The sequence below is a fragment of the Chrysemys picta genome, chromosome 8, assembly GCF_011386835.1.
Source record: "Chrysemys picta bellii isolate R12L10 chromosome 8, ASM1138683v2, whole genome shotgun sequence".
NCBI classification, from domain to species: Eukaryota; Metazoa; Chordata; order Testudines; family Emydidae; genus Chrysemys; species Chrysemys picta.
In genome coordinates, this window is record NC_088798.1 from 63,075,857 (window position 1) to 63,099,196 (window position 23,340).

General features: G+C 45.5%; 1 protein-coding gene across 4 annotated transcripts in view; it reads right to left on the reverse strand.

Annotated features, from left to right (window-relative positions):
* Positions 1-4,048: 4,048 nt before the first annotated feature.
* KIFAP3 (kinesin associated protein 3) overlaps positions 4,049-23,340 on the reverse strand; it is a 144,898-nt gene continuing 125,606 nt past the window's right edge. For 2 of the 4 annotated variants that reach the window (XM_005283382.4, XM_005283380.4), the window contains one exon: positions 4,049-4,514. In XM_005283382.4, the coding sequence (XP_005283439.1) occupies positions 4,384-4,514 (131 nt within the window). In that variant the 3' untranslated portion in view covers positions 4,049-4,383. Of the gene's footprint in view, positions 4,718-10,278; positions 10,329-23,340 lie in introns of all 4 variants that reach the window. The other 2 variants (XM_042851338.2, XM_042851345.2) reach the window with 2 other exon arrangements.

Consider the following 23,340-nt stretch of genomic DNA (forward strand, 5'->3'; position numbering starts at 1 on the left):
CAGGGGAGAAGACCTTGCAGAATAAGAAGAAAGAAAAGAGAAGACCCTGAAAATCAAATGTAGGAAGAGATACACAATGAACAAGAAGTAGGGCAGAGCTAAGCAGAGCAAGAGGGTAGACTGTAAGCTCTTTGGGGCAGAGTCAGTCTTTTTGTTCTGTGTTTATCAAGCACCTATTATTTTGGGGGCCATGACTGGGTCTCCCAGGTACTAGCAAAATACAAATAAACTAAAAGCAAGGGAGATGGAAGAAGTATTAAATAGGAAGCTGATTGATAACACACTGCAATTAAATACACTACATCACGATAAGCACACAACTGGTTTATTTCTTTACATTGCTGGGGTTGTGGCTTTAGTGCAGAAGTATCAAACATACAAACTACAGGTTGCACAGACTGTTTGTAGCTCACATAGCATATTCAGGATCAGCAGAATCTCAGCTTTCATTATTAAAAATAAAGTTTCTTGCTTTCAGGGTTCTGAAGAAAATCTTCCAACTACAAACCCAATGTTACTTGTACAGGACTGTCTGTGTCTGCAGAGAGCTTGAAACACTGTCTCAGAGATGTGATCTTCTCTGCCTACTATTAATCTCATTCTAGTGTTAACTCTGCAAACTAATGAGACTTTAGACACTAGTATTAACTATATCTTTGTTTAATTTAGCAGTGGAATGGGCAGTGACCCCAAATTGGAAGATATTACAGGGAAAGAAACACTGGGAAGGAAGGAGGAGCAACCTAAAGCCAGGGAAGAGGGAGACAAAGAGAAAGGAGGATGAGAAAGCAAGAACAACAAAGGGCAGAAATAGCAAGGCACCTAATGGAGAGCAGAATTTTTCTCCAGTTGATGCAGAATATGCCTCTAAGGGACTGAACACATAAATAATGAGAATAACTAAAAAGTTAGTTTATAGGCCAGACTCCCAAATCTCCCACTGACCTCCACGGTTGATCTGCTGTGGGTTGAGAACATATGAGGTCATGCATTTTTACATGGCCCAGAGACCATAATTAAAAAGGGATTTTGTCTCTCTCCCCAGAATGATTTTGACACCCCTGCCTTGGTGAACATAGCAGCATAGCTGTTTTTCATCCTGGCTAGCAAACTCAGTCCTCGGGCGAGTTTTTACCAAGCCCTGCTTGTGGATAATGATTCCCTTCCCTTAGTTGCTCTTAGCCAAGCTGTGAACATTTAGTTCTTTCATTCTTTTCTCATAAAATTTCCAATATTTGATATTAAAATGCAGCCAGAGATTTTCCATTGCTATTTATTTTGGGACTGATCAGATGTAGTACAATTACAGGCACACACCATACGCCAGGCCTAGCTATAGTCCTTGTTAACCTGAAATTCTCAATTAAATGCAGTTTTAGTTTCCCTAGTACTGTGCGGAGCCTTTAAGAACCCACTCTTAACTGCTTTCAAAGCAAATTCAAAAAGGAGGACAACTGCTTTGAAAAATGTAATGCTAGTTCTCTGAAGATCTTTTAAAATAACAGATGTGAACGCAGAGTTCTCCAAATGAAAAGCCCGGGTGTGTGCAGTTCCAGGAGTTTCCCTTGCAGCTGTAACTATGTCTACCTCTGAGATATGGCAGGCAGATGTGGCATGGCCTCCGTGCACACAAACATAGGCCCAGATCAGTAGGAGGGATCTAGAAAGGGGCAGTTTTGTGAACAAAAAGGCATCAAGAGTTTAATAGATTTGTTAAAGGTTGCTTTAGAAATGTACAACAGATTTGGAGGATTAAAAGGGGGTTTTAGTTGTAGCAGCAGCAATGCTAGTAACTGTCCCATCTCCAAGAATAGCGTTTGAGGCAGCATCTGGAAGGAAGTCTGGTTTAGTATTGTGGCTGTTTTTAAAGTCCCTTCCATTCTCTCTCACCCACAGATGCACAGTTTGCTATGTGTAGCTTGACTAACTGTAACTGATCACATGAAGTTTTGAAACATCACATAGGGTTTTTCAGGCAATGTCATATTTTAGGAGAGATTTTCAGAGGTACACATGGCAGTTAGATGCCCAACTCCCTAACTTTCCTTTGTGCCTTTGAAATCTTTCCCCTGGCATATACATTGGTCTTAGGTGAGTGAGTTTAATAATACAGGCCTTGGATCTCAGTAAATCAAAAGGGATGAGATTGAAAAAAAATTCTGTAAATCAAACAGACACTTTTAAAAAACAACAAGGAGTCTGGTGGCACCTTAAAGACTAACAGATTTATTTGGGCATAAGCTTCGGATGCATCCAAAGAAGTGAGGTTTTTACTCACGAAAGCTTATGCCCAAATAAATTTGTTAGTCTTTAAGGTGCCACCAGACTCCTTGTTGTTTTTGTAGATACAGACTAACACGGCTACCCCCTGATACTTTTAAAAAAAGGGATTTTGAAGCAATTCTTGTTTTGGAAAATGAGTTCTTCGGGCACCCTCTTCACCATCAATCTGACATGATGTGGTGAGAGAAAAGGCAGCTAGCAGCATGCTCTCCCACGCCCACTGGGGACAGGGAATCTATTATAGGATTCATGCTAGCCCAAACAATGCTGCACTCACCCTAGACTAGGGCCTAGATTTTTAAAGGTATTTAGGTGTTGCTGTGTTCATCACTGCAATGCCTAATGATTTAGAAGCTTGAGTCTCATTTTCAAAAGAGATTTAGGCACTTACAAGCCTAAATCCTATTCAATCACTTTTAAAAATGAGACTTGAGCTTCTATATCAGTTAGGTGTTGCAACACTGAGTGCAGCAACCTTTAAATAGCTTTAAAAATCTGGGCCCAGGAAAAAAATTGTATCGCTGCAAGAATGTTAGTTTCAAGTGGAGACCTCTTGGCCCAACAGTTAACAGTCTGTGCTTGTGAGCTAATGGGGTGGTTCTCAGGTTTTGGGATGGTGCAAAATTGGGTTGGGCAGCTTAAAAATCATGCTCTAGCTTAGGTCCATAGTTAGCTACTGCATACGTTGTTCTAACACTGCACAGCCTCATACACAAAGGCTAGATGAACTCTGTTAGAACGTTAAAGCATTCTTTTTAAGCATGGTTTCTAATTGTGGTCATTTAGATAGTGGAGATGGCTCTTACTGTAACTGTAGTAGGCTATAACTCAAGGGTGGGCAAACTACGGCCTGTGGGCTGGATCCGGCCTGCAGGATCGACACCCCCATGGAGCCACAGGGCTAAGGCAGGCTTCCTGCCTGCCCTGGCTCCGCGCCACTCCCGGAAGCAGCAGGCACTGCCCCTTCCCCCTCACCCCCCGCAGCTGGGAACGGAGAACTGTGGCCAATGGGAGCTTTGGGGGGAGATACCTGCAGGCGAGGGCAGCGCATGAAACCCTCTGCCCCCCCCCCCGCCCCAGGGGCCGCAGGGACATGGTGCTGGCAGCTTCTGGGAGTGGTGCAGGACCAGGGTAGGCAGGGAGCCTGCCTTAGCCCCGCTGTGTGCGCTGCCACCCCGGAGCTGCTAAGGTAAGTGGTGCCGGGCCGGAGCCCGCACCCCAACCGCCTGCCCTGAGCCCCCTGCTGCACCCCAACCCCCTGCCACACCCCGCACCCTTCCTGCATCCCAACCCCCTGCCCTGAGCCCCCTCCCGCACTCTGCACCCCTTCCTGCACACTGCACCTCCTCCCACACGCTGACTCCCTCCCGCACCCCAACCCCCTGCCCCAGCCCTACAATCACGGCCCTGCATGCAATTTCCCCACCCAGATGTGGCCTTCTGGCCAAAAAGTTTGCCCACCCCTGCTGTAACTGTTTGAAAATTGTTTCAAGCTCAAGATGAGTGAATCTGTATCTACCCTCCAATGTTACAGCTGTAAAGTGCTCTGGGCTGTGTGCTGTTGGGATGCTTGAATCCAGTGCTGTATTTCAGTAACAGTGTTCCAGGGTATAGCCATTGGATGCCAGGCACTAGCCATTTCCAGTGGGCAGCTTACTCAACTACTTGAATAGTACATGTACATCACTTAAAATGCTCCACAAGAGGCAATTACAAAAATCCCCCATGAACCAGAGAGAAAAATGGAGCGTAGGCATTCATCAGCACTGATTGAATGGTTTTTCTTTTTAATAGAAATTAAATTACTTGCTTAATATACATAATGTAATGTTTACTTTCCAGTCTAGTAGCTTTTCAATATTTGCTTTCAAATCACATGGCAAACACTATACAAAAATTATAATAAAGAGAGAAACTGAGGGGTGAACACAGTCTGTGTTTGAAACGCTAGAACCAGAAAGGGTTAGGTTTATCTAGAGCTAACACATACCAAAGGATACATATCACGGAGACCCATTCCAGTATAACCATGCATTACCAGGGAGTGCTCTAAAGTCAGCTACATACAACTGGTTTCTAATGGAGCAGGAAGACGGCACCCTAACGTACACAGAGGGCTGCTCTATCGGGTACCATAGCCATAGTAGAAAGATTCATCGGGACGGTATCCATACGCAGTCGCAGGACGGCCAGGAATACCAGCTGGCTGACCAAATCCATCCACTCCAATGCTGGGGGGGTGAAAAAAAAAAGAGAAACTGGTGTTGATGCTTGTGTTTCACATACAGGAAGTGTGCTTTAGGGCTGGGGCTCTCAAACTTTTTCCATAGTGTAGACCACATTAAGAGGTACTATCTTGAGCACCACCCCTCTTTGGACTCGAGATTCTCCCAGTCATGATGAGGTAATATCTCTGTAGAGATTAAGGCAGCTCCTGAAAAGGAAAAGTAACGCTAGGAAAGTATTTGATGGATTGCTGGAATCTTTTAATAAAATGTTACCAGTTGGGAACAGAAGAGCCTGTATCACGTGACTAGCCAACATTCTGTGGACTACACTTTTGGAACTTCTGGTCTAGTGGGCAGTGCAAGGGACTGGGTAATGGGATTCCTAGATCCTGCTATACTATTAATTCAGTAGCAAGTCACTTCACTATGACTCAATTTCCTCGTCTATAAAATGAGGATAATACCTCCCTGTCTGAAAGGATTTAAATATATTGTTATAATCCAACATTGTTAGAAAACTGCTATTGATGCAAAGTCCTCTGCTAACTGTATACAACAAACCAAATAATCAAATTATCTTCTGACCAATGGAGAGAAACCCCAAAGTTACTGGGGAAATACCAACTGGAAATATGGCACTGATTATATACTAGGTCAGAAATTCATACCATGGTTTCTGGAGTGATAAGACTGACATCCAAAGGGCAGATAGAGGGCTTTAGTACATGATAAAGCCTATGTTCTATCCGAACAATGTTAATTTGGTCAATTTTCACCCTCTAGCTGTCCCAAAGCAGTGAGTTAGATACAAAGGTAACAAATATTCCACATTCTGAGGTAGGAGATAGAGGCAGAGGAAAAAAGTGAATGTTGGCCAGGACACTGGATTATTGCACACTCTTTGGTATTATGCCATCTTTTACACTTGCACCAGAATAGACAGAGATGGACAAAAAGGACCTCAGTGTAGTGTCTGATTAGAACCGTGGGGGGGAAGGAGCTGAACTTCTCACACAAAGACATTAAAGGGCTAGTGGCCACCAGTGCTTAAGAGTGGGGAAGAAATGCATTTTATTACTGCTGCCATTATCCTACACATACTGAACACAGTTGTTGTAGACCACAACAGCATGAACCTGTAATAGAATGGGATACCCAGGACACACAGACTGGTAACATCACATGCCCTAATTCAGCAAAGCACTTAAACACCTTTAACTTCAAGCCCATGCTTGAGCTAAACTGGCGTCATGATCAACAGAGCACTGAGAAGACCATGTTCCAGCACTTTATCTCCAGAGACTGCTTCCAGCAACATGAAACTGTGCAGGACCTAGAGACAAACATGAGGAGTTTGGTGCTTGACCAGTCAGGAAACCAGTGTACCTATAGGATGCTACAATGATAATCCAGAGAAAGGAGGATTTAAGAGTGCCAGACCCGCTTCCCCAGGGACAGAGAATGGCCAATAAGCCAAACTGCAAAGGAGATGATTCCTCTTGAGATAAGCCACCCGAGAGGTTACTGCCAGATATACACCTAAAGGCTTTGTTAGTATGTCTATACTGGTATACTACGCTGGTAAAGCCCTCCTAGTGTGGATGCACTTTATCCCAGCTCCCCTAATCAAAATAAATTATACCGGCAATTTTGCCAGTATAACCACGTCTACACTAGTGGCTTCTGCCAGCACAACTGTATCAGTCTGGGATCACACCTCTCCATGTTTCTGACAGACAGCTATGCCAGCATGAGTTTGTATTGTAGACCTGGCCTACTAGTGCTCTGCCCCAAATCAGGATGCAGTGGTTCTGAGAGGAGCTGTTTGTGTCTCCCTGAACCAGGCGTGCTATTGTCACACTTCATTAATTCACCAAGGCCCTGGGGAAGGCCTGTAGTGCCATGCTGAACAAATTCCTCAGCAGGGCTAGGAGTCAAATAACACTGGTACACGCGTACACACTCTAGTGTCCTGTCTGCTTAGGGTGGGGGCGAGCTAACGAGCATGCTCTGCGGCCTGCACTGGCTCCCCCTTCCTTACTGGAACCACTCCAAAGTTCTGGTATTTTTTTACAAAGCCCTTGGGGAACGGGCATTAGATCTTCAAGACTGCCTCACTTTCCAGGTCTCTCTGCAGCAGCTGCGGTCATCCAGCAGACTACCAGGGAGCACTAGGTATGGCCTTCTCAACAGCAGGTTTGAGCCAAATGAGGGTCAGACCCTCACCATTTCCAGATACACCTCTTCTCCAGTCCCCAAAGAATCAAAGACAATCAAACACTGCACTCAAAATTAACAACTCATGATTACAGTCAACATAGGCCAGAGAATGGATTTCCCTTCCAGCCTCTCCCTCCTTTCCCCAGCATATAGCACCTTGATCCTACTGTGACAGGCCCTTGGGAAAGAGCAGATAGATTAGACGGAGGGCTCTTCTCAAGCCTAATTTTCTGTGTACAGGTCATAGAGTGACTGAAAATAATAGACTGACTAGTCTATTTTCAAGATGAAAAAGTAAATAAACTGGGGAAATGGTGAAAAGTAAAGTAGGTTTTCAGCTTTCAATTATGATAATCTCAGGAGTTACTAACATACTGTAGGTAAGGGAAAATGTGTCTGAATACGCCTGATTCTCCATCCGTTACGATAATGTAAATCCATGGATGTCAGTGGCATTACACAAGTGTAAAACTGGGGTGATAGGGTAGAATCAAGTCCATACTTTTTGTTAACCAGTGTCCCTTTAAATCAGAACTTCAGTTCAGGAATACTTTTTTTTTTTTTCTTTCCTTTCACAAATTCTCAAAATATTGGCTTGTCCAGTTCAGGTTCTAGAGTCAAATAATTTATAATTTAAAAAAATAACTTTTTATATTTTGCAGTGTTGGTCCCAGGATATTAGAGAGATAAGGTGGGTGAAGGCTCAAAAGGTTCTCTCTTTCACCAGCTGAAGTTGGTCCAATAAAAGATATTCCCTCACCCATCTTGTCTCTCTAATTTGTTATAGGAAACTCAGTTCTTCATTTTATTTATTTTTTACAGGGGTGTTTTGTCTGTGATTGATGTAACATCAGTTTTGGGTAATTTACTATTTATTATTGTGGTAACAACTAAAGCCCCATCACATTTGTGATGGTGACTCACATTCCTGAAAATTTTCGGCTGAGAAGACACTATATATATGGCAGGGGGACCACACTATGGCCAGCTGAAGGCTGAAACCCAAAGACCACACCCTGTTTTGCATAAAACAGAATCGGGTGCAGCCCCTTTCAACTTTAATGTGGTGAAATGGGGAGAGGAGACTGCAGGCCCCAAATGGCTACTTAGTTCAAGACAAAACTCAGCATCCTCAGACTCAGATTGCCTATGGGCAGATTCTCTTAATTAAATACAAAAGTGGCTACACCTAGCATTGCAGAAATGTGGGAGTTTCTTCTGGCCTTTGTCCGCCCTAATATAGTATAGGATACCAAAAAAAAGTGTGGAATACTGTGCTGGCCACAAGTACTATTAACCACTAGATGGCACTCTCTCCTCATTACAGAATATTGCCAAGTACTTCCAACTATTTCCAGTTTAGTAATCCTTATTTAAACAACTTCTAAATGTATCTAAATGGATAAAAAGCTAGGCAAAAAAACATGGTTTCAATTACATTCTCAGCAAATCAATTTCCCCCCCCCCTTTTGTAAATGTGTAAGTAATTAGGTACAGGTCCCTACAGGTTAAACTTTGAGCAGCAGCAGTTATTTCCAAATGGTTCCGACATATGGTAGTGTCCTGAAGAAAAATGCAAGAGATGGATCAGCTGATAACTACTTCAGACATTGCATTAAAAAAAAAAGAGAGAGAGAACAAAAAATTATATTAAACTCACCACCCTCCAGAAAATGGTGCATTATCTAAATATTTCCCTCAGGTAAATGAATCCTTGTCTATGCCTCAGAAAATATTGGTTTTGCTTTCAAGTGAGTTTAGTGCTCTTGAAAATTCCCAGCCTACCCTCTTGGATGATTGGGATTGGTGGGCAAAGTCCACCTGAATGAAAGCCTCCCTGTCCCTCCATCCCCTCAGCTGAGGGAGGGGCCACAGAACCCAGAAAATGGAGTACCAGGGACGAAAAGTGAACAATCAGGGGGCGGGGATGGCTTGCCAGCACTGCAGACTGATGTTCTGGTGGCACCCAGAGCAGTTAGACCAAGAGTAATGACAGCATAAGCATGCCCCATGCCTGCATTCTGCCGCAATCTTGACCTGGAAAGGCCACCTTGATGGTGGAGAAAGGAGTTTAGGATCTATGTCCCACGGAGTCTTTCCACACCTCTGCCAAGGATGGAGCCAGTTGTGATGGTGGGGTTTAAGATGTCCATTAGTGACCGGACTGAGATAACTTGCTTCGTGGGTTCTTATTTCTACCTTAGACCATAGATCATCCCACGCTTTGCTGCACATTGGGCTACCCACATTTGCCATCCGTGCCTGTCAACTGCCTTTCTCTCCAAATCTTCCCATTTCATGTTGAGATGCTTGATGTGGTTCAGAACTGTTTGTTTCTATGTTAGTCGCGGTCTTCCTCTCTTTCTTCTTTTGTTTTCTGGCTTCCCTTCAAGGGTGGTATTTCGTAAGCGTTCTTTTTCCAGCACATGTCCCAGTCACTGATGTCTTCTTTTGTAGATTATTTGTTAGAGGGTGCCTTGTCCAGTAATTTTTCTGACTTCTTCATTCGTTTTCTTATCTCTATGTGTTATTCCCCACTATTCTTCTCAGACATTTGTAATGAAATGCATCCAGCTTTTGCGTATCTTTCTTGGTAAGTTGCTCTAGGTTGTGATGGCGATAACAATTGCTTTTATTTCTACACTAGCAATCAAATTCAAACTTACTCTTAACTAAAGAACTGGGGTTAGTATTATTGATACATCACCTAAAGGGGTGCTGGGCACTATACTGACCCCTGTTCTGAAAAGGCAGTGACATATCTTAATGAAATCAAGCAAGTAATCCCAATCCTCCACCTCCTCATCCCCCTAAAAAAAAAAATCCATCATTTTCACTTCCCATTACACAGTTCAAATTGATACCTAATGGGAGCTCATTCATACCACATACAGTTATCTAATAGAAACCGATTGCACAGCATTGTAGTGAGTCTGGAGCAAGTGAGTTTCTGAAATTGCTCTAATCTGTAAACTGTTAAGGCATCTCTCTCTTAAAAATTCTTTTACTTGATGGTAGACGTTAGTGACTGTGCTCACCATACAGCAAAAGCACCACTGGTTTCTCACGGATGGTTTACCAACATGTCTGGGACTCATGGAGTTAAACAGGGAACACATCTAATTATTATGTAATGCTAACCTCAGCTGCTGGTTCATTTTGAGACCCTTTAAAATATGAACTGTGTATTTTACCCCTATGCACTCTCTTAATGATTTGTTTTCTTTAGACTGAAATCACTTCCAGCCATCAGTTATACTCGCAGTCTCTACACATGCACTTCTCCAAGCACAAATATTTCTTTTTCCTATTGGTCTGCCAACCCCTGTCAGAGCAAATTTCACTTTAAACTAAATGCAATGATACTTAAAACCTCTTGGATTACTCAGGCTGTTGGCATGATCTATGACCTTCCCAGAATGACAGCTGAACTTTCTAATTTGCTTGTACGGCTGGGGAACCGAAGAACACATGCCAAGGGGGAAAGTGCTCCTAATGTGCATGAGTGAAGAGAGATTTCTTAACAGCTTTATTTATTGATATTTACCTTGATTCATAATGTACAAAAATAATGTGCCTGTCCTGGGTCCATGGTGCCTAGGAGACATTTTAAAATACAATCAAACAAAACTAGCAATGTCACCCTTATCCAAGCCAGGAAATGCCAGGCAGTATTTCCCTTCCCCACATATACCTGCTCTCATTGTACCTGTCCCTCGCTCAAAGCCTGAGAGAACAGACAGGCTTTGTAGTAGACCTGGAAGATTGGGCTGTTTCAGACCAAGGGATGAAGGGGGAACACCCTGTGCCAGCGCTCTGACGGTATTCCAGTTCACGGGCCCGCACTGGCTGTAACTCTATGGTGCAGGCAGAGAACAGGGCTCTCTAGGTTCTTCCACATTAGGAAAATTAGTACCCGTATTACAAAAATGGCCAGCGATGGTGCACAACTGCTCGCTGTAGATTTTCATGACAGTGGTAAAGACACCTCAGCCCCGTTCTGAGCACTGGTGCTGACAGTTGCAGTAATATGGGTGCTAATTCCTCAGGTGTAGGCAAGCCTTCAGAAAGGCAGCTCCCAGGGCATTTGGGACTTTATGGGTCAAAAGTAACACTTTGAAATCTATCTGGAAATCCACAGGTAGCCAGAACAGAACCCAGAGCACCGGCATTGTGCGCTCCCAGCAGGAAATACTGCTGAGGATGGAGGCAGCCTCACTATACACCAGCTTCAGTCTCATACTGTATTTAAAGATACCGTATAGCCCCATGCAGAGTGCACTGCAATAATCAAACTGTGAGGTGACACAGGCATGGATGAGGGAAGCCAGGTCCACATCTGAAAGAAGAGGTTGCAACCTCCTGATGAAGTGGAGATGGACATAGGCCTTCTGGTGACTGCTGATACATGACCCCACAGCAGGTGGGGAAATTGTATTTCAGAACTTGAATATGGATTTAAGAGACTTAAATATGATTTTTTTGGGTCTCTGTTTCATGTTTGGCACCCAAAAATGCAGGGACAAAAAAGAATTGGCCACTGAAAACAGGAGGTCAAGATCACATACAGTGTTAGTGTCAGAGCCAGGATTAGAAGCCAGGTGTCTTCAAATCCTAGTCCTACTCTGAAGACCAGCCAACCCTCACTACCTACATATTTTGCATGAATCAGATTGATGCAAGACCCACTTGTAATTTTAAGAGGCACTAAACTAGTCAATGGGAACACATTTTAAAAAGATCTCCATTTAGTACAAGTGCAAATGTTTATCCCTACACGCAAGGTGGGGCCTTGATCCAGCAAAGCACTTATGTATGTGCAGAACTTTTCACTCATGATAGCTCCACGGACTTCTGTGGGACTACTCAGATGCTTAAAGCTACTCATGTGCTTAGGTGCTTTGCTCAACTGAAGTTCACTTGCATGCATAACTATGCAACACATATGTACGCACATGGGATCTGATCTTGCTCCCACGGACTTATAACTGTGATCTGGCAAAACTTCCATAGACGTCAATGGAATGAGGATTAGGTCCATGTTTTTGGGTGTGCAGGATCCTTTGAAAACTTGGCCTCAGTGCTGCCCACAGACATAGAGCTCCCTCTTTGAGAATCATTTGCATACCTTATGATGATGAATATTTTAAGAATACAGTTTAAAATGTGCAAGGTTCCCTCTCCCCCCCAAAGCCACACAACTGGTATTCACAATAATCTTATCCTCAGAGTCCTATCATTTCACTTCTGAAAGAGACTCTATTAGTCAGTGACAGTATTGTTGATAACATATGGTACTGTTACAGTTCTAGCCTTCCTGCTGTAAAATCCTATGCCATAAAACTTTGGAATGCATAAACTGTATCAGGTTCCTGTGTATAACAGAGGATGAATTATGTTCAATACATGGTAGAAGACTGTATTTTTCCCTCATGGGGTACCCAAACCATGAAAATGAAACACCACTCACCATAACTTTGAGACATAAGCCCAGCATTATAATACATAAATAATACATAATAAATCTAAATTGTATCATACTTGAGTGCCAACAAGAGACAGGACTTGATAGTGTTTAAGTCTTTATTTTCTCTCCTCTCTTGGTAGCTCTCATTTTTAAGTGTTGATGGAAAGTACTAGATTGAAAGCCCAAGAGCCTTTATCTGCAGGTAAGAGACTACAAGTTTCTCAGTGTGCTCCCCCCCCGCACACACACAATGACCACCTGTAGAGTTGGGATGATCAATCAGTAGCCTGAAGCCATTAGTTCCCTGGACTTTCTGCTGAGACTGCCAATCAAGTGCCAGCTAGGATGATCGTTTTGTGATGGACCCCTGTCTACTAAGTAATGGATCGAGGCCACTATGCTAATATCACACAGGTCACTTAGCATTCAGATGGTAGCTACTCATGGCTCCTTGGACTTTGGTAAGCAAAGAGACGAAAGATTCCATAGACCCACTATATAATAGTCTGATGCAGCTACTTCTCTGTTTCTCCTTAATTGTCCACTAATTTGTTCTGCCCTTCAGCTTATGACAGCAAATCCTGGGAGACAGATTAGAATTTTTTTAAAAAGTCAGAGGTTTTTATATGTAATAACATATCCTGTAACTATAGTCATGACCTGTAATGATATGATCATTGCATGATAAATCACAAATATTTTAAATTCTGTATCTCATGGCCCCACCTTCCTTCTTCCCCTTCTGTTTATCTTTCCCATACTTTGTCTCTCTCAAACTCATCTTGGATGGAAGCTTTGGGGCAGGAACTATGCAGTTATTGCTACATAAAGTACCATGCATATCTGCATACTATTAAATATTAATTACACAAAGAATTATATTAACATTAACATTGCAAAGTCAAGCACTCAAAAATTAGGAAATGCCAGAATTCAGGTTTTCTGTGCTCCCTTGTGCATATGCTTTTTGATATAGTCTCTAATTAATCACTAGACCCACTAAATTGACCCCCGCTGCATTGATCGCAGCAGCATCGATGCCTGGTAAGTCTAGACATGGCCTGACTTACAGCTGTAGCTGGGCGTGCTTAGCACTTCTGTAAATCAGATTAAGGGTCTCAAGTCAGGTGGCCAAAGTTTGGTGTAAGTGACTTGCCCTGCATCACACAGGAACTCTGTCAGAGGCAGGGATGGAATCTAATGCTCTAGGGTACCGTTCAACTGCTTTAACCATGAAACCATCCATTCTTTTTCTGCAGTCTCCTGCCTCATTCACTATAAACTTTCCAACTTCTGCAACAAATGAGTAAGGGCTCCTATAGACATCCTCCTTAACTACACAGCTTTGATTTCTCCTGAGCGAGCCAGGGGCCCTGAAGGAAAAAGTAGTATGTGATCATGTAATTAAAGACTGTACCATAATGCATATGCACAAGAAGTCTCAATTAAGGTTGCAGAGACCTTAATTCCAGCATGTTCTAATTTCTGAGTGCTTGATTTTGCAACTTTAATGTTCTTTTAATGTAGGCTGGTGGGTGGCTGTTTTTCCCCCTATGTATTATTTATTATTCAATTTAAAAAAAATTGAAAATACAAATTCCATCATGTGGCATCACAGCCTCCTTGCTTGCGGTTCAGGTGCCTTGACCTGCACCCGGAATGGCCTGCAGTAGCCCAGAGCTGCAACTGCATGGAAAGTCCTGTTCGGCTCTAGGCCGGAGCATGCAAAAAGTGGAAACTAGGTCAAATTACAAATAGGGCTGTCAAGCGATTAAAAAAAAGAATTGTGATTAATCGCACTATTAAACAATAATAGAATACCATTTATTTAAATGTTTTTGGATGGTTTCTACATTTTCAAATATATTGATTTCAATTACAACACAGAACACAAAGTGTACAGTGCTCACTTTATATTTATTTTTGATTACAAATATTTGCAATGTAAAAAACAAAAAATAATATTTTTCAATTCACTTAATACAGGTACTGTAGTGCAATCTCGATCATGAAAGTTGAACTTAGAAAAAGACGGTTACTCACCGTTGTAACTGTTGTTCTTCGAGATGTGTTGCTCATATCCATTCCATTAGGTGTGCGCGCGCCGCGTGCACGATCGTCGGAAAATTTTCTACCCTAGCAACACCGGCGGGTCGGCTGTGGAGCCCCCTAGAGTGGCGCCTTCATGGCGCTGAATATATACCCCAGCCGACCCGGCGCCCCCTCAGTTCCTTCTTGCCGGCTACTCCGACAGTGGGGACGGGGGGCGGGTTTGGAATGGATATGAGCAACACATCTCGAAGAACAACAGTTACAACGGTGAGTAACCGTCTTTTCTTCTTCGAGTGCTTGCTCATATCCATTCCATTAGGTGACTCCCAAGCCCAACTTAGGCGGTGGGGTCGGAGTGAGACATTGCTGTGTGCAAAACCGCTGATCCGAATGCAGCATCGTCCCTGGACTGCTGCACTAGTGCATAGTGAGCTGTGAATGTGTGGACTGATGACCAAACCGCAGCTCTACAAATGTCCTGGATCGGAACTTGCGCCAGGAAAGCCGTCGAGGACGCTTGGGCCCTCGTGGAGTGAGCGGTGATGTGCGGTGCTGAGACACCTGCCAGGTCATAGCAAGTCCGGATGCAAGACGTAATCCAGGAGGATAGGCGTTGTGAGGAGACCGGTGAGCCTTTCATTCGGTCGGCCACTGCAACGAAGAGTTGCGTCGTCTTTCTAAAGTGCCTTGTGCGGTCAATATAGAAGGCTAGGGCCCTGCGTACGTCCAGAGAATGCAAACGTTGATCCTGGCGAGTAGCATGTGGTTTAGGGTGAAAGACCGGGAGAAATATATCCTGGTTGATATGAAATGGAGAAACCACCTTAGGGAGAAAGGCAGGATGTGGACGAAGCTGCACTTTATCCTTATGGAAAACTGTGTAAGGGGGCTCGGATGTAAGCGCCCTGAGTTCGGAAACGCGCCTTGCTGAAGTGATGGTTTGAGTGGGCGATGCAGAAGTCCCACAGGCGAATGGCCTCTTGGCATAGAATTGACGAGCGTGCTCCTCCTTGCTTGTTGATGTAAAACATGGCCGTGGTGTTGTCGATAAGAACTAGCACACAGCGGCCACGTAGGAGGTTGAGAAATGCCTGGCACGCCAGGCGCACCGCCATCAGTTCCCGAACATTGATGTGCAGAGCTATCTGGGGTGCAGTCCACAGACCCTGGGTATGGTGCTCGTTGAGATGGGCGCCCCAACCCAGAGATGAAGCGTCTGTGACCAGGTGCAGAGAGGGTTGTGGGGCGTGAAATGGCATCCCCTCGCAAACTACATTGTGATCTAGCCACCATGTGAGGGAGGTCAGGACCGAGTTCGGGACCGTGACCACCATGTTCAGGCTGTCCCGATGTGGGCGGTATATCGATGACACCCAGGTCTGGAGTGGGCGAAGCCGAAGTCTGGCATGCCTGGTTACGTACGTGCAGGAAGCCATGTGACCCAGCAGGGTAAGGCACGACCTCACCGTGGTAGTTGGGAAGGCTTTGAGCCCTTGAATGAGGCTCGTGATGGTGCAAAAGCGGTTGTCTGGCAGGATGGCTTGTGCACGTCTGGAGTCTAGGACTGCGCCGATGAATTCTATTCTCTGGGTTGACGAGGCGGGGGGGGGGGGTAGAAGCGCTGAGGCTGCGGCCTAAATGGCCTGCGCTGAGGGCCCGCAACATGCATCCCCAGGGAACGCATGATTGTCCTGGAGTCCTTGAGGCTCTGCAGGCGAGAGTCCGTCTTTTCTGAAAACAACCCCTGTCCTTCAAAGGGCAGATCCTGCAGGGTTTGCTGCAGTTCCTGAGGCAAACCCGAAACCTGGAGCCAGGAGATCCTCCGCATAGCGATACCTGAGGCCAGGGTTCTCGCAGCAGAGTCCGCTATGTCTAAGGAGGCCTGTAAGGAGGTCTGAGCCACCTTCTTACCCTCCTCTACCAGGGCTCCAAACTCCTCCCTGGACTCTTGGGGAACCAACTCCTTGAACTTCCCCATAGAGTTCCAGGAGTTGAAGTTGTAGCGGCTCAAGAGTGAACAGGTGGCCAGTGGCTCGAATGGAGGACCTGTGAGCTTGGAGAGAACCAGGTTGAGGTCCCACGTCGGAATGGGCTGACGTTGTTGTGGGTACATCCGGTCTAAGCCCTTGAGGAATCTAACGACCATCGGGTTAGAGAATACCGAGGACGCGAGTTCTCCTGGGTGAAAGGCTGATATAGCGGCCAGGTGAACTCTAATTGAAGACATCGCCAACCCTTGCTGTTTTAGGGAGAGGAGATATTCCAATATGAGAGGAATAGGTGCCTGTAACGGGGACGTGGCTCGTTGTTCGCACCAACAGGAGAACCGCTTCCACTTGGCCAAGTATGTGGTCCGTGTTGAGGGCTTCCTACTGCTCAGCAGAATCTGTTGGACAGAGTGCGAGCATTGTTGCTCTGCCTGGGTGAACCATGGAGCAGCCACGCCGTGAGGTGGAGTGATTGCAGGTCGGGGTGACGCAGGCGGCCGTGGTCCTGAGAGATGAGATCCGGACATAATGGAAGCGGGATCGGTGTCTGAACCGAGAGTTCCAACAGTGTGGTGTACCAATGTTGTCTCGGCCACGCTGGGGCGACCAGAATTACCTGTGCCTGGTCTCTGCGCCTGCTGGTTAGCCGCTCTAAGTTGCAGCCCTCCGGCTGAGTAAACTTTATGGCCAAACAAATCGAGGCGCTTAGCCTCCTTCGATTTGGGCGCTGCGGCCTGCTGACCGTGGCGCTCCCTTGCGTTCACTGAAGCCACCACCAGTGAACACGGCTGGGGGTGGGTATACAAGTACCCGTAGTCCTTGGACGGAACAAAGTATTTCCTTTCCACCCCTCTCGCTGTGGGTGGGATAGAGGCAGGAGTTTGCCATATCGTAGTTGCATTGGCTTGTATCGTGCGGATCAGGGGTAACGCCACCCTCGATGGGGCATCCGCTGCGAGGATATTCACGATGGGGTCCTGCACCTCCACTATCTCCTCCGCTTGCAGGTCCATGTTACGGGCCACCCTACGCAGGAGATCCTGGTGAGCCCGAAGATCTATTGGAGGTGGACCTGTGCACGATGTGCCCGCCACTGCCTCATCCGGAGAGGAAGAGGAAGACGCCTCCGGTGGTACAGGATCCAAGGGAGGGTCCTGGTCTCCCTGCTTCTGGGCCGGAGCATCACTTGCGCTTGGGTCCAGGGCGTCAGGTGGTGCGGACACGGAAGCCTCCATGCCCCCTGGCGGAGGCCAAGAGATGGTGGACTCCGGGGCCCTTCTAACGGAGTGACCCGAGCGAGAGGTCGAAGCTATTGGAGCCCCTTGCACCTGATGGTACGCCCACGGGGTCCAGAATGACCAGTGAGATGGGCCATGAGAATGGTCCTCTGTTATCTCCTGCCAATGGCCCAAGTCCTGTTCCTCGGCTTGCCCCTGAGGGGGGTATGCCGATCTCGATAGGTCCTCAGAGGAGCAAGACACCGATCTCGATGGCCATGGCGGTGCCGAGAGCGTAGAGACGATTCCCGTGGGCTGCGGTGCCGCACGGTGCCGGTCCGGAGATGATCTATCTCTACACGGTGCCGGCGATCGGTGCCGGGACCGCGACCGGTGCCGATGACCTCGTCGGTGCCGGGAGTCGGATCTGGACCTTGACGAGGACCTGGAGTAGGCCCGGTGCCGGGAGCGGCCTCTCGACATCGAGCGTCGACCGTAGCGGTGCCGAGAACTACATCTCGACGTTGATCGGTGCCGACGATCATAGCGGTGCCGAGACGTAGAGCGGTGCCGCGACGAAGATCTTGGCCACGAGTACGACCGGTGCCGAGGTGATATTCGGCGCCGGGACTGCGAGCGGCGTGGGGACCTGCTTCGGGACCTGGACCGGTGCCGTGGTTCCAGCCCTTGCGATGGAGGGCGCATCAAGGCAGGTTTCCCCCTAGACTGGACCGGACGAGTCAACGGTGCCTGCGGTGCCGGTGGTTGCGGTGCCGGCTCCGTGAGAGCTATTAAGTCTCTCGCCGCCGCAAAGGTCTCTGGAGTCAACGGGAGGCACTGTATCACTGCCGGCCTCGGTGGAGACGCTATCTGCACCGGACTCAACGGCTTCGGCGCCGGAGTCGACGGTGCTGGAGGCACCTGTTTCCGGTGCTCCACAGGCGGACGCGGCTCTACCCCCGGCACTGGGGGAGCCGGCGTCTTCGGCACGGAGGTCCCCGTCTTATGGGCTTTTTTATGCCCCGGGGATAATGACCGGCGCCGAGGCACTTGTTGTGCTTGCGGTGCAGACGAGGTCCGGTGCCGGGGAGGCTTGTCCGACGCCACTCGCGTGGTCGGCATGGCCGGTGCCGCCGGGGCACTGCGCACCGAAGCGCTAGATGCCGGGGCCTGACTTGTTGATGGAGCGTCCGGACTAAGTGCCGCCTCCATAAGGAGTTGCCGGAGCCGAAAGTCCCGCTCCTTCTTGGTCCTTGGTCTGAAGGCCTTACAGATCTTGCACTTATCTGTTTGATGGGACTCTCCCAGGCACTTCAGACAGGAGTCGTGCGGGTCGCTCGTGGGCATAGGCTTAGCGCAGGAGGCGCACTGCTTGAAGCCTGGAGCGTTGGGCATGAGCCCGGCCCCGCGGCCGGGGGAGAAAGGGGGAGACGACCCCCTTAATCCCCTGAACTACTATAACAACTTTTAAAAACTATTTAACTATTGAACTATAAACAACTAGAACTATAACTATAACTATAACTGTGAATAACTAACTAAGCTAGGGAGAGTGGAGAACAGCTATGCCGCGCTCCACAGTTCCAACGACCGTCAGGGGCGGTAAGAAGGAACTGAGGGGGCGCCGGGTCGGCTGGGGTATATATTCAGCGCCATGAAGGTGCCACTCTAGGGGGCTCCACAGCCGACCCGCCGGTGTTGCTAGGGTAGAAAATTTTCCGACGATCGTGCACGCGGCGCGCGCACACCTAATGGAATGGATATGAGCAAGCACTCGAAGAAGAATGTAGAATTATATACAAAAAATAACTGCATTCAAAAATAAAACAATGTAAAACTTTAGAGCCTACAAGTCCATTCAGCCCTATTTCTTGCTCAGCCAATCACTCAGACAAACAAGTTTATTTACATTTGCTGGAGATAATGCTGCCACTTTTTGTTCACAATGTCACCTGAAAGTGAGAATAGGCATTCGCATCACACTGTTGTAGCTGGCATCACAAGATATTTACATGCTAGATGCGCTAAAGAGTCATATGTCCCTTCATGCTTCATCCACCATTCCAAAGGACATGCGTCCATGCTGATGGCTTCTGCTTGATAACAATCCAAAGCAGTGTGGACCGATGCATGTTCATTTTCATCATCTGAGTCAGGTGCCACCAGCAAAAGGCTGATTTTCTTTTTTTGGTGGTTCGGGTTCTGTAGTTTCTGCATCGGAGTGTTGCTCTTTTAAGACTTCTGAAAGCATGCTCCACACCTCAGCCCTCTCAGATTTTAAGATTTTGAAGTGCCTTCCAAATCTTGGATTGAGTGCTATAGCTACCTTTAGAAATCTCACACTGGTACCTTCTTGGCGTTTTGTCAAATCTGCAGCAAAAGTATTCTTAAAATGAACAACATGTGCTGAGTTATCATCCAAGACTACTATAACATGAAATATATGGCAGAATGCGGGTAAAACAGCCGAAGACATACAATTCTCCCCGAAGGAGTTCAGTCACAAATTAATTAACACATTTTTTTAACAGGTGTCATCAGCATGTTCTCTGGAATGGTGGCCGAAGCATGAAGGGGCAAACGAATGTACAGCATGTATATCTGGCATGTAAATAACTTGCAATGCCGCCTACAGAAGTCCCGTGTGAACACCTGGTCTCACTTTCTGGTGATATCGTAAGTAAGAAGTGGGCAGCATTATCTCTTGTAAATGTAAACAAACTTGTTTGTCTTAGCGACTGGCTGAACGAGAAGTAGGACCAAGTGGACTTGTAGACTCTAAAGTTTTGCATTGCTTTGTTTTTGAGTGCAGTTATGTAACAAAACAATTCTACATTTGTAAGTTTCATTTTCATGATAAAGAGATACATTACTTGTATGAGGTGAACTGAAAAATACTATTTCTTTTATCATTTTTACAGTGCAAATATTTGTAATCAAAAATAAAGTGAGCAGTGTACACTCTTTTGTGTTGTAATTGAAATCAATATATTTGAAAATGGAGAAAAACATCCAAAATATTTAATAAATTTCAATTGGTATTTAATAACAGTGTGATTAAAGCTGTGATTAATTTTTTGAGTTAATCACGTGAGCTAACTGCGATTAATCAACAACCCTAATTACAAAAGATGAATATAAACAAATAACACAAATATGCAGGGACAAAATTAGAAAGGCCAAGGCACAAAATGAGATTAAACTAGCTAGACACAAAGGGTAACAAGAAAACATTTTACAAATACATTAGAAGCAAGAGGAAGATCAAGGACAGGGTAGCCCCGTTACTCAATGAGGGGGGAAAAACAACAGAAAATGTGGAAATGGCAGAAGTGCTAAATTACTCTTTTGTTTCAGTTTTCACCAAAAAGTTAGTAGCAATTGGACATCTAACATAGTGAAAGTCAGCGAAAATGAGGTTGGATCAGAGGCTAAAATAGGGAAAAAACAAGTTAAAAATTAGACAATTTAGATATCTTCAAGTCACCAGGGCCTGATGAAATACATCCTAGAATACTCAAGGAGCTGACTGAAGAGATTTGAGTCATTAACGATTATCTTCAAAAACTCATGGAAGACGGGAGAGATTCCAGAGGACTAGAAGAGGGCAAATATAGAGCCAATGTATAAAAAGGGAAATAAGGAAAACCTGGGGAATTACAGACCAGTCAGTAACTTAACTTCAGTACCCAGAAAGATAATGGAACAAATAATTAAGCAAGCAAAATTTGTGAACATCTAGATGATAATAAGGTGATAAGTAACAGTCAGCATGGATTTGTCAAAAACAATTCATGTCAAAGCAACCTAATAGCTTTCTTTGACCGACTAACAAGCCTTGTGGATAGGAGGGAAGTGGTAGATGTGATGTATCTTGAGTTTAGTAAGGCTTCTGATACTGTCTCGCCTGATCTTCTCATACACAAACTAGGGAAATAGGTGGGTGCATAACTAGTTGGAAAACCATTCCCAGAGAATAGTTATCAGTGATTCACAGTCAAGCTGGAAGGGCATATCAAGAGGGGTCCCACAGGGATCAGTTCTGGGTTGGTTCTGTTCAATATCTTCTTCAATGATTTAGATAATGGCATAGAGTACACTTATAAAGTTTGCGGGCAATACCAAGGTGGGAGGGGTTGCAAGAACTTTGGAGGATAGGATTACAATTCAAAATGATCTGGTCAAACTGGAGAAATGGTCTGAAGTAAATAGGATGAAATTCAGTAAGAAGAAATGCAAAGTACTCGACTTCAGAAGGAACAATCAGTTGCACACATACAAAATGGGAAAGGACTGCCTAGGAAGGAGTGTATCTGGCCATTATAGTGGATCACAAACTAAACATGAGTCAACAATGTAACACTGTTACAAAAAAAGCAAACATCATTCTGGGATTTATTAGCAGGAGTGTTGCAAGCAAGACATAAGAGGTAATTCTCTATTCCACGCTGATTAGGCCTCAACTGGAGTATTGTGTCCAGTTCTGGGCACCACATGTCAGGAAAGATGTGGACAAATTGGAAAAAGTCCAGAGAAGAGCAACAAAAATGATTAAAGGTAGAGAAAACATGACCTAAGAGAGAAGATTGAAAAAAAATGGGTTTGTTTAGTTTGGAGAAGAGAAGACTGACAGGGGACATGATAACAGTTTTCAAGTATATAAAAGGTTGTTACAAGAAGAAGGAAGAAAAACTGTTCTCTTCAACCTCTGAGGATAGGATAAGAAGCAACAGGGTTAAATTGCAGCAAGGGAGGTTCAGGTTGGACATTAGGAAAACTTCCTGTCAGGGTGGTTAAGCACTGGAATAAATGGTCTAGGAAGGTGGTGAAATCTCCATCATTGGAGATTTTAAAGAACGGGTTAGACAAACACCTATCAAGGATGGCCTGGATAATACTTAGTCCTGCCATGTGTGCAGGTGACTGGACTAGATGACCTCTCGAAGTCCCTTCCAGTCCTACGATTCTATGCTCAGTGTGAACAGACTCTTCAGGTACTTTAGCCGTTAAAATCTGTCCCAGTCTCTACACTGAATTTGTGTGAACTGCAATTACCATTTGTAATTTTTCAAAGGTTTATAACTTGGCCAGATTAGAGTGGGTTTTCACAGGGACAATAAAACGCATATCCCTGACACAAAGGGCCTCCCCACACTGCTAATTTGAAATCCCTGCTCCAAAGCAGGGGGTGCTAGAGCTCTTTAAAGAAAAGGTCACCAGAATTTATTTTAACATGGGCAAAACAACATTTTTATTTAGTCTTGTTCTCAGAAATGACTACATCATTTTGGCCGAAGTTTAAAAAAAAATTCAGCCTGAGGCAGACACCCAGCATGGAAAATTTCGGCCCAAAGTGAAATTCTGGCAAAGTTATAAGCCACTGAAGACAGGGTCTTATAATGGGAAGTGACAAGCAACCATAAGAATAGGCTGCACTATCAGCCCCACCTATAATAAGGAGCCACATCATCTCCCCTACTTTTCTGCATGAATGGGTAGGACAGAGGGCTGTAGTGAGGGAGGTAGAAGAGAAAATCAAGCAGCATTACCCTCCTCCCCTGCCACCAGATCCCATGGAGGTCCCCCATGTAAATGTGTGTGGCTTAGACTCTACTCACTTTGGGGGCAGGACAGAGTCCCATCTTATGCTCCTACTTTGCCCCCAAACTTGCAGTGTTCCCCATTGAAGTGAATGAAGTCTATTACAGCTATCCCACCGATGATCAATCTGGGCCTGACTCACCACTTTTATGCTGGTGTTACACCGATGATTTCAATGACATGACACTAACCAGCCCCCTATCTCCTCCCTCAGAGGCAGCACACTGAGGTGGCAGCTAACCAATGGCAGCAGGTGTCCTGAAGGAGCAGTAAGTTAGGAGTCT